This window comes from Neltuma alba, unplaced genomic scaffold (genome assembly GCF_004799145.2).
Source record: "Neltuma alba isolate B1F8T4 unplaced genomic scaffold, ASM479914v2 tig00006835_pilon, whole genome shotgun sequence".
NCBI classification, from domain to species: domain Eukaryota; kingdom Viridiplantae; phylum Streptophyta; class Magnoliopsida; order Fabales; family Fabaceae; genus Neltuma; species Neltuma alba.
Window position 1 is genome coordinate 2,018 of NW_021634591.1, and position 11,565 is coordinate 13,582.

Below are 11,565 nucleotides of genomic sequence, written 5' to 3' on the forward strand. Positions count from 1 at the left end.
ATGTTATCTTTTTATAAAAATTTTAAACTACTAAAATAAACGGGTTCTAAATTCCAGTGTTTAAATTTTTATCCATTATACGAGAATGAAGAGGAAAAAAATCAAAGAAAATAAAATTTTGAAAAGAGAAAATGTCAAATCATGCACGAGAGAGATGATGCATGATTCAAAGCACATACAAAATAGTAATTCCTAGTTCGCAAACACAGGCCAAATGAATCAGATTGAAATGTTTTTTTAGGATGTACGCCTACATACCTTGGGAGAAAAAGATAGGGGAGAAAAAGCTCCACATTCTCACCTCAAACCTCCTTCATCCTAAATACACACGGTACTTTAGCCAAAATAATAAAAACACAAGGTCCTAGCCCACTAACAACAAATTTTTATTGCAATGAAGCAAAAACCAAGCTATTTTATCATCATAAATTTGCAATGCTACAACATGATAAATAATCAAGATAGTCAAAAACTTAAATAAGGGGTTCACTATTCTTAAAACAAATTTCTCCGAAGACAAGCCTGAGAAAAGTTAGCATCTTTTACTACCGCTTTCCATAGCCCAATGCTAGTAAATCTCCTCATCAGGGACATCAGGGTTCAAGAACTTCCTCGGGTCTTTACTTATTTCTTCATAGTTCAGAGGCGACTTAACCCTTTCTGGTACAGGCATCAGAGGAATAATGCTATCCCTGTCAATTACCCCATCAATTATTCCATATTCAACTGCTTCAATTGGAGACATGTACCGATCCCTATCAATATCTTTCTGGACTTGTTCGAATGAGCGACCAGTGAAACCGGATATAATTCTTGTAACATTATTTTTGTTGTGCATAACCTCTCGAGCTTGAATTTCTACATCTATAGCTTGTCCGCTAGCACCTCCAAGAGGTTGATGAATCATAATCCGTGTGTTGGGCATAGCAAGACGCTTGCCTTTTGTGCCGCCACCGAGGATAATGGAAGCTGTTGATGCCGAAATGCCGAGTGCAACTGTGGAAACATCAGCCCTCACAAGTTGTAACACGTCATAGATGGCCATTGTCGCGCTGAATAGATTATCAAACTCAACTGTTACAAGGAAACTAGCCAAGGGCAACAAAGAAACGCAACAAGAAAAGAAACCAAGCAGACAAGCACCAATAAAGAAAAATGCTACTGGCCAGTGACCTTTCTAGCTGGCCTGGCCCAGTATACTCTCAAGGGTTCAATTTCTACCCACACCATACCCAAAGAAGCATCAATGCTGATATGCTTATCAACTACAGCATGATACAATATGCTAGATATAGTAATTTCTACGATAACAATGGGGTACTATAATAAGTGTGCATGCACACAAACAACAAATTAATGCTAAAAAAATAACAAAAAATCTTAAACAAGTATTCCAAATGTAAAATAAGATGTTCATATGAAGTTGCAAATAAAAATAAAGAGCAAATTAAAACTATATCTCTCAATTTAAATTAAATATCAATCTTCATCTCCATTCACCTCACTAAAATGCCCCACAAGCTCTTCCAATCCCAACCCATCTAGAGAATAATTTGAAACTTCAAAACCTCCACCCCCATCGAATGGCTCCCACTGATCTCCATTAATATATCACATCTTAGTTTGTCTATTGAAAATACATTTCACATTCCATGATGGAAGCTGAAGATTGGCATCAAGGAATCACTGATACGCCCCGGAAAAAATGGAGCATTCAGGTCACATATAAACGGATTAGTTGAGGGTACCTAATATAGGACTTGGTACCTGTCCTAAAGTTTGGCATATGAAAATTAAGGATCAAAGTCAAATCAAGTTGTTAACACCACCACTAGCCAAAAGCTTATCTCTTAGAAACTTAAATGATTACCATTCTTGAAAGTGAGACAATCAAGGGAAGATGGAGGGCATGTGGTGCATGGAAAGAGCCTTCAACCACGGTGCTAGATAGAAATTGTACGTGGAAGTTACTATAATGTTTTATCATAGTTGTTCGACAAATATTAGATTATTTAAATACACTGCAAGCAACATATTTTTCTACAAACCTCCTAGTTGTGATGCACTAAGACACTTGGTGGCAAAAGGAGAGATAATGATGACAGGCCAGAGGTTAATTAAAACAATGAAAAATATTGGGGTGAGAAGAAAGAGAGTATAGTGACATGCGGTAGTATCTGATGGAAATATCAATTTTTGAAGCACAACAATGAAAAATATTGGGGTGAGAAGAAAGAGAGTATAGTGACATGCGGTAGTATCTGATGGAAATATCAATTTTTGAAGCACAAGATCGGCCAAGGGAGAGCCATCATGTAGCCACGTACAAATAAGTCACTGAAAGAGGAGAATGAAGGGTAACTCGATAAGTTTAATGAGTTTAAAGAGTACAAGGGCAAATTCTGCCTGGATAACTTGATGAAACAAGTAGTTGAAGAGGCTAGATCTGAAAATGTTAGGTTTTTTATGCTGATAAGCCTACAGTTCATTTGTTATATGATAAGTGGTATTGACTGATAGAAGTAGTAAAGGAATTAAGAAAGGAACCATTCAACCGTTCAATCTTTCATGAATTTGTATAGAGTATCCCTGATCGAGAATATTAGTCACTCACTATGTTATGACATGAAATAAGTCCACAGACATACGGAACCAACAACATTTTTAAACATCCCTAATACTTCATATTAATCCTTCTTATATTCATATCCTTCTAAAACCTCCACCGGCAGGAATTCATAAGGCACCAAGATTTCCCTTTTTCCCCCGTTTATTATAACTTGTCTTATACATTTTCAACTTGTGTTACAATCCATCTATCTCTAACCTGTCCAACCCTCAGCAAACAAATCACAGTCAAAGCAAAATGGCCACACCCACAGAGACAGATAACTAAAGCAAAATTTTACCTTAGATTGCCACCAGGCGAATTAATGAAGAGTCTGATATCTTTTTTGGAATCTTGAGCATCCAGAAGCAGAAGCTGACTGATAATTGCATCAGCCACAAAATCGTCGATACCGCTACCCAAAAAAACAATCCTCTCCCTAAGCAACAACCCCATCGCATCACTTTCGGCCCCCCTAATGGCCGTAGCAGGCGTCTGAGGAGCAGATAATTTGAAAATGTCATCGAAGTTTTCAGGTTTGGACACAAAGTTTAGGGTTTTAGGGGACTTTGGTGAGGATGATAGCATGCACCTGAGTGAAGCTCTTGAAGAATAGGGACGCGAGGGAATAGCGATTTGGGAATTAAACGCGGAAATAGACGGCTTTGAAGAAGAGAGAGGAAGCCCGCGAGAGGCAGGCGAAGCTGAAGGGTGCGAAGGAGAGATTGAAAGCAAATCCATGGGCGAACTATCTGAAGCTAAATCCAGAAAGAGATTATCAGGCCACTGAACAGCTTATTATATTATCGGGGAAGACGGCAAAAGGTGAGCGACCTTGGAAAAAAAAAACAAAGGCTCTCTGTTAGGGAAACTACTCCTCCTCCGGTCCTTATTATAAGACCCAATTTGACTTTTTATTTGGTCCTAATTATAAGACCCAATCCATTTTGTCTCTTATATTTATGCATTTTTTTCCAAGATAATCCTTCTAATAATGATAGTTTTAGCCAATATACTTAATTAGCAAGGATATTTTAGGAATGACAACACTTATTTATTATAAATAACCAACTTAACTTACTTCCTTAATCTCCTCAAATAAGTCAATTGGGTCTTATAATTAGGACCGGAGGAGTATTTTCTTTTTTTGCCAACTGGAAAAATGCGCATTCTTATTGTGAAAATAAGGAAGTTTGATAAAAATAAAAAAGAATATAACTCATAATAATTTCAAAATTGTTGAAAAGTTACTTATTAAAATATGGCTCAAACTCAAAGATACCTAGATTTTATTTAAGAAATTAATTTCTTAAACAGATGTAACTCATTTTTAACCGATGTAATTATATTTTAATTGTATGTGACATATGTATTATTTAATTATATGCAAATGTTTTTAATTGGTCCAGTGCCCACGTCAACATTTGGTTTCCCCTACTTAAGGATTAGAGTCCTTAGATAAATTTTGATTATCTTTGGATAAAAAAAATATTTTGACGAGAAAATTTTCATTAATTTTTCCTAATTTTTTTTTTCAGAAATAAGAATGATGTGAAGATAAATAAAGAAATATTAACTAAAAAAGAAAAGTCTGAAAATTCTTCCAAAACTACTTTTCTTTCTTTCTCAGTGTATATTTAACTTCAAACCAAATGCAATAAAACTAAAAATAGACGATCTATTTTTTTTAATATTGCATTGTATGAGAAGCATGTCATGGGAAATGACTTCGTTTCGTAGCGTCAAATTCTGGAACATCACCATCTCAGAATCAGATGGGTTTCGTTGCTTCATATCACCACCCATTTCTGTTCCTAAAATATTCTCTCAGGTAGAAAGCGATTTGATCTCAAAACCATAAACGAAACCAAAAACCATGTAATGTAAGTTCATCAATCAATCAATTCTATTAAGAAGCACGTTGAAAAGGGAATACTAATAGAAACGGTTTAAGAGGATGCAGGCGGATGGGAGATGAACGATGATGGAGAAGAGCGAGAATGAGAGGACGTCAGGTGGACGAGAGTTCTATGCAAATGGAAATCACATGAATGCTGCAGAAGTTGAAGCCAAACTTGACCAAGGAAACGTTGAAGCCGCTGAATCTGCATTGAAAGAGGGCTTATCTATCACTTCTGAGGTAGCTTCATCCAAATCCCTTCACACGTATCATCATATACTCTCCTAACTCTGGCCCCTTCTATTTTCGTTTCCCTTCTCAGAAATCAAATTTGTGACCTTGTGCCCGCACAACCAATCTGAATCCCTTACATTCACACTAATGAATATGTGTATATGTATGTATATATGGTATATTATATTGGAGAGAAATAACAAGAAAAAAGATGATGACCATAATGATGAAATGTGGATCCCCATGCAATCATATGAATGCATTATGAATGTATAGAGGGTCTAATTTATGGCATAATGAGGAATCAAGTTTTCAAACTACATCACCTGATCTGTTTATCTTAATTGCATTGTGTTATCAGGAAGCAAGAACTCTTATAGGGAAGCTAGAGTATCAAAGAGGGAATTATGCAAGTGCTCTTCGTGTGTTTGATGGGGTTGATCTCCAAGCTGCCCTTCAGCAATTACAATCGTTAGTTTCTGATAAATCAGCGGCCAAGAAAGCACGCCCTCGTGCTGAATCACCTACCTCAATCCCTAGGCATGCTGCTAGTTTGATGCTTGAATCCATCTACTTCAAAGCAAAAACCCTACGAAAGCAGGGAAAAATAACTGGTATTGAATACAATTTTGAAGTAATCATCCATTCATTGGTGCAATTTTCTTTTAGTATATAGATCCCCTAGAATTCTTTGTTCTAAATTTACTGTAAAATTTAAAGAAAGTGTGACAACAAAAGTAAGCAATGTGAATGAGATTCACTTTCTCTTTTACCTCCCATTCTCTCTTGAAATTTTACAGTAACTTAACGAGGAATAACTATGAAAAATCTACGGTCGTTTTTTATGTCTTGCTTTTCTCCCCAAATGAAATGTGAATCTTCGAACCCCTCTAGTATCCTACTTCTCTTTGAATAAACTGTAATGCTTGTGTTATTGCTCGCTCAGAAGCGACCACTGAATGCAAAAGTGTGCATGAGGGTATTGAGAAGGCATTCAGTCAGGGTGTATCTGATATTCAACTGGACAACACATTGCAAGAAGTAGTCAGTGGCATTGTGGGACTTCTTCCAGAGCTTACAAAGCAAGCAGGTAGCTATCAAGAGGCATTGTCTGCTTATAGACGTGCTCTTGAACTTCTGAGTCAATGGAATTTTGATACTGATGGGAGTGCTAGAGTTCAGAAAGGACTTGCCAAGCTTTTGCTATATGGTGGGTTCGAGGCTAGCCCACCCAAGGCAACTGATCTGGGCGAGGGGTTTTATGTACCTAAAAACAATCTGGAAGAGGCAATTCTGCTTCTAATGCTTGCTGTGAGGAGACTTTGCATTGACAAGTCCAAATGGGATACTTCAGTGATGGAGCACCTGACTTTTGCACTTTCTGTATGTGGCCAAACTTCTGTTCTAGCAAAGCAACTTGAAGAGTTAATGCCTGGATTATATCATCGTATTGATCGTTGGAATCTTTTAGCTTTATGTCTCTATGGAGCAGGACAAAACCAAAGTGCTTTGGATCTACTCAGAAAATCTTTGCACAAACATGAGAGACCAAATGACATTGAATCATTGTTAGCAGCTGCCAGGATCTGCAGTGAGGATCCTTATCTTGCTGCAGAGGGAGTGGGGTATGCACAAAGGGCAATCAATAATGCTAAGGGCATAAACGAGCATTTGAAAGGTGTGTGTCTTAGAGTGTTGGGACTTTGTCTGGGAAAGCAAGCTAAGGTTGCTTCCTCGGACTTTCAAAGGTCTAAACTTCAGTCCAAAGCTCTGAAGTCACTAGAAGGGGCAATGGGATTTGAGTATAACAATTGTGATCTGATTTTTGAGTTGGGAGTTCATTATGCAGAACACAGAAATTTGACAACTTCTTTGCGCTATGCAAAGCAGTTCTTTGATGAAACAGGAGGATCTATATTGAAAGGTTGGAGATTGATTGCTCTGATTTTGTCTGCTCAGCAACGATTCCCGGAGGCTGAAGTGGTGATAAATGCTGCTTTAGATGAGACTGCAAGATGGGAGCAAGGGCCACTGCTTAGACTAAAAGCAAAGCTCAAGATTCTCCAGTCACAACCAACGGATGCTATTGAAACTTATAGATACCTCCTTGCATTGATTCAGGCTCAAAAGAATTCATTTGGGCCTATGAAAATAAATACACAGGTAATATGCCATATGCTATCTTAACAGTGGTAGATTGCATGTACTACTTTTTATCGTTTTGTCATTTAAATTGTTTTAGCGGCTGGGTACACAGGTGATCTGGGAAGTGGATATATATCCTCTGAATCTGTCGTCATTTCAGCACTTTTAATTTTCTTTTATGCAAGTTATTTTTGTGGTTGCTGAGCCGTTTCCCCTTTTTGTTTAGGATAGTTGCAGAAGAAAGATTTTATTTTTTCTTATAATTTTTGCATACAGGAAAATATTGGGTTATTTGTTGGAGATAGGTGCTCTTCAAGAAGCTCAACCATAATTATTTTAAAGCAAGTACTTTAAAGCTGTCTCCATGGTTTTGGGAGAAAAAAGAACCCTAAGTTAGGAGAAAATGAGTTTACATTTATCCCTTTACTAATTTGTTTCATCTTGGAACTTATTTGCTCTTAAAATTTAAATCAATTTTTAATTTTACTGTTATCTTTTATATTGTACAGGCAGTACTTGCTTCACTTTTAGTTTTGCTAAAAGAAAACAGTTATACGGCGGGAGAATACTGGAGTTTTACTCCCCCAGTTGATACATATATGTTCATCCTTTCATGTGAGTCTTCATGTGTAATTGTCGACTTTGAATTTAATTTTTCCTTTGTCAATTTGTTTTAGGTTCAAGACGATGTGAAGGAAATTGATGTTTGGCATGGTCTGGCAAATTTATATGCAAGCCTTTCTCATTGGAAGGATGCTGAAGTTTGTCTGGAAAAGGCCAGAGAATTGAAGGAGTACTCAGCAGAAACAGTGCACATTGAAGGCAAGAACAAAACCTTGAGTTTGATATTCTAATCTAGCTTGTTGGGCTTAGGTTTTCTTTTTCTTCTTTTTCTTCTTCTTTTTCCCTTCCATTTTTAATCAAATCACAACCTTGCCTTTGGGAGGCAGTACAGAGGATTTAGTTACAGACTTCTAAAAGTCCAATGGCATTGGGAGATAACTTATACAAGAATACTAAGGTTATGTCTGAATTGAAGGGAAAAGAAAATAAGATTATACTATAAGAGCTAGTTGACTAATTTGAGAAGATTAAGAAAAAAAGTTGAGTTAGTTATTTGTAATAAACATGTGTTATTTTTTCTAAAATATCCTTACTAATCAAGTGTATTGACTAGAATTATTATTATTAGAAGGACTATTCTGAAAAAAAATATATAAGTATTAGAGAAAAAGTGGATCGGGGTCTAATATTTAGGACCAAAATAAAAATCAAACAAGTTCTTATATTAAGAACCGGAGGTAGTAGAAAATTTATTTCGAAAGATTCTCTTTAATTTATAACTAAATATAACGTTAATATTTCTTTAGGCTTATTTAGATTGAGATCTAAATTAAAAACGTTTCAAAATCAAAATTTCACTTCATCATCTTTCAAAATAAAGGATGATTGGAGAGTTTCTTTGGATTAAGGAGAATGGAAAAGGAGGAGGACATAATGTTCACTTGAATAAAGACCAAAGAAAATGAATTAAAATCTCTCTTCCCCTCGGCCCCGGGGGGGTGGGAGAGGACATATTTTGGCCGGTTCTAAAGCAACGTTGTCGGAGAATGTGAAAGTATAGCCTAAAGCCTTCGAAGTAGCATGAAGAAAAAAGCAAATAGTCTTCTGCATGTATGTAGATATTAATACTTTCCTGTGTGATTCTACCAGGTCTTTTGTATGATGGACGTGGAGAAAAACAAGAAGCTGTTTCTGCTATCACGACAGGGATCCTGTTTGATCAATGCTATGTTCCAAGCAAGATCCAGATGGGTATTTTGCTGCTCAAAGTGGATTCAAAGTCGAAGTCTTTGCCTTTAGCTAGAAGCTTTCTTTCTGATGCACTTCGATTAGAACCCACTAACCGCACGGCTTGGTTTCACTTGGGAAAGGTTCACAAGTATGATGGCCGAATAGGCGATGCTGCCGACTGCTTCCAGGCAGCTTCCATGCTTGAAGAATCTGATCCTGTTGAAAGTTTCAGCACTTTGCTTTGACTGGATTTCAAACTAGGATCAAAAGAAGAGAAATTGCCCTCATTTTAAAGAAATTCATGTTAAACTTGTCCGCAGGATGGCTCATGTCAAGAGCCTGGACTAGTGAAGGCTCATGTGGTTCAATTGCTGTTCTGCCCTGTAAATGTATGTTGCTTAACCGAGAAGTGTCATTAAAAGAAAGTGGAGATTCATTGCCGATGTACGTAGCACAATTTGCTAAAATCCGTCTGATTCTTTCTTATATTTTCATGTATCAAATACTATGCGGAGGACAATCAGTTCAACAGAAAGAAAATGTTCAAAATTTGGAAAAGCAATGTGATCCAGCAAATCTTGGCACAGTCCATGTCAAATTCCAAGTCCAAATGTTAGATACGAAAACAGTTCTTGAGCATAGTCCACCGAACGCATACTGCCATTTGCCTTGTTTAGCTGTCTGTTAGCATCTTTGGCTAAGTTGACGAAATTCCAAAACGGTTTCGAAGAGAGTCAATGGCTTTGTCAAATGATTGCGATAGATTAGCGACGGACGTTTTGCAGGCTGAAATTTTTTAAGGCAAAAAAAAATCAGAAGCCTGTTTATTCAAATGGGTGTAAATATCTCAACAGATTTGTGGACAATCTCACATACGAGTGTGGCATATGTGCGTGTATAGATCTGAATGTCATAAGACAAAGAAACCAAACTATAAGAACGCGACGTGCTGCCATGTATAGGTAATTTTCTTCCTTTTTATTTTGATACAATGTGTAGTTCTATGAAGCGTGTTCGGACACAGTTCTGAAAACTTACCGAAGATAATGAACTAGGATTATGTCATCAAGTTACAATGATAATTTAATCAAACAAACGTACCACGAGATGCGCTGATCTGTGCATCTGCAACGAATTCTTTATACGAGGCCTGAAAAGAACAATTAGATTCTCTAAATTACCATTATATAAAGCAAACCATTATATTCTCTAAATATTATTAAAAAAAAAGTTAAAAGAACGGAGGCAATATACCTTCATTAATTCTTGATTTTCAGCAATTCGTTCAGAAACTTTTTTGTATTCTTTATCTGCTTCATCCATCATTTGCTGGCATGATTGAGTCTGCATCTATATGATTTAAAAAATAAATGGTGAAATTAATTAGATCAAATATCTGAAATTCTGAATTTACAGTGCCGTTGTGAAACTTATAACGGCAGGGACGAGATTCAATCAAAGGACGACGAGCATCTTGACTAGCGTTCCTTCTTTTTTTCATTTTTCTCGAAAACGATATCCGGTGGCTAGTATGACACTGTACGACACGGAGACTCTAGCGGCAATGCTCTGGCAGAAAAAGACTACAGCAACAGCCCAATTTATTCAGATCATGGAAAAACGTGGTTCTCGAAATTTAATTCTCGACCTTTTGGCTAAGATCAAGTGTAGTATCTGTTCTTATCAGTTTAATTCTCGACACGTTTATTGAGTCGAATGTGCATCAGGTTTTGTGAAGATGAAACAATCAGCTATCAAGATTTCTTATACGTGACTGCCAAAAAAATCAGAACACGATGATAAATTCCAAATTTATGTTTCACTTTCTCTAGTGCTCCGGATCATGCGAAGTCATTTAAGTCTCTTGGATGAATTCATTCTTACTTGCAACTAAACAAAACTCGAAGTTCTCAAAAAACTTCGATGCTACACTGGAGTACGTGTGATCTGATAAACAAATTTACGATTACACTTAATGCGATTTTACAACTTGCAACGAGGCGAAAGGAAATGAACGAGCAATACCTTAAGTCTCTTGCGGAGACGTAACTGGGAAGCCTCGAGATCGTTGAAGATCTCAGAGTGAGAGCGATCAATCAGGCCCTTCAGTTCGTCAAGACGCGTAGCAGCGAGGTCCTTCAACTCCGATACGTTGCTGACAGTCTTGAGAGCTTGAGATTTGGCGTGGTCAACCGTTGCTCTCTTGGTGTTCTTGGAGGTCGAAGCCGTTCTGACGAAGATCGCCGACGCCGGGGAATCGTACGGCGGGGAAGATCTCGGTGATGGCGTTGTGAGTAGATTAACCATGGCGACCTTACTTTTCCCCTTTTTCTTCATCCTTCGTAGTTTCTTCTTCTGCAAGACAGGGAGACACAGCGCTCTTCAATTTGAAGGTTGAGCCGATACAGCGTTGGCGGGTATTTACATTTTGAATATGCTCCCATGTAACGTAACAAACCAACCGTAATGATTTTTTAAAAAAATAGTAGTACACAGACACTGCACAATAAGCGTGAGCAAGTGCGCGCGCGCATCATTGGAAAAGCTAGGCGGTAGGCATTCTTAAAAACTGCGTAAATAATTTTTAATTACGAAACTAATTACAAAATTTTAAGCTTTTCAACATTGAACCGTTTGATATAAAATTTTTTTGGTGGTAAAAAGGGATTTTTCCTTTGGCACGAAGGTGTCAAAAAGGATAATCAATATATTATGGAAGATCAAAATCATATGTAAAAATTTATTAATTGTTTATTAATTATTAACATGTCAATATAAAAACGATTCATCCATCTAGCAGGGAATAATAAGTATCTGTTTGATTGGAGGGGAGGAGAATGGAAAAATTTTAGTAGGAGAAAAGGAAGGAATATTAACATTCCAT

The 11,565-nt window shown here is 37.0% G+C and overlaps 3 protein-coding genes and 1 non-coding gene across 4 annotated transcripts; 2 read left to right on the forward strand and 2 right to left on the reverse strand.

The window, feature by feature from the left end:
• Nucleotides 1-346: 346 nt before the first annotated feature.
• LOC114751242 (ATP-dependent Clp protease proteolytic subunit 4, chloroplastic) lies at nt 347-3,375 on the reverse strand. The gene is made up of 2 exons (XM_028939902.1): nt 2,910-3,375; nt 347-1,052 (listed from the first exon to the last, which is right to left on the reverse strand). The coding sequence occupies exons 1-2, from the start codon at nt 3,347-3,349 to the stop codon at nt 569-571; spliced, it is 924 nt and encodes a 307-aa protein (XP_028795735.1). The 5' UTR covers nt 3,350-3,375; the 3' UTR covers nt 347-568.
• A 1,217-nt stretch (nt 3,376-4,592) lies between these two features.
• Nucleotides 4,593-9,017, forward strand: LOC114751237 (protein NPG1-like). The gene is made up of 5 exons (XM_028939893.1): nt 4,593-4,748; nt 5,104-5,356; nt 5,689-6,905; nt 7,565-7,709; nt 8,601-9,017. Exons 1-5 carry the CDS (start codon nt 4,593-4,595, stop codon nt 8,924-8,926), a joined length of 2,097 nt encoding a protein of 698 aa, XP_028795726.1. The 3' UTR covers nt 8,927-9,017.
• Nucleotides 9,018-9,096: 79 nt separating this feature from the next.
• Nucleotides 9,097-11,108, reverse strand: LOC114751239 (uncharacterized). Its single transcript, XM_028939895.1, has 4 exons — nt 10,707-11,108; nt 9,936-10,031; nt 9,783-9,831; nt 9,097-9,467 (listed from the first exon to the last, which is right to left on the reverse strand). Exons 1-4 carry the CDS (start codon nt 11,016-11,018, stop codon nt 9,379-9,381), a joined length of 546 nt encoding a protein of 181 aa, XP_028795728.1. The 5' UTR covers nt 11,019-11,108; the 3' UTR covers nt 9,097-9,378.
• LOC114751244 (U2 spliceosomal RNA) lies at nt 10,317-10,509 on the forward strand. The gene has a single exon (XR_003740727.1). It is a non-coding gene; the product is annotated as a U2 spliceosomal RNA (small nuclear RNA).
• Nucleotides 11,109-11,565: the final 457 nt, after the last annotated feature.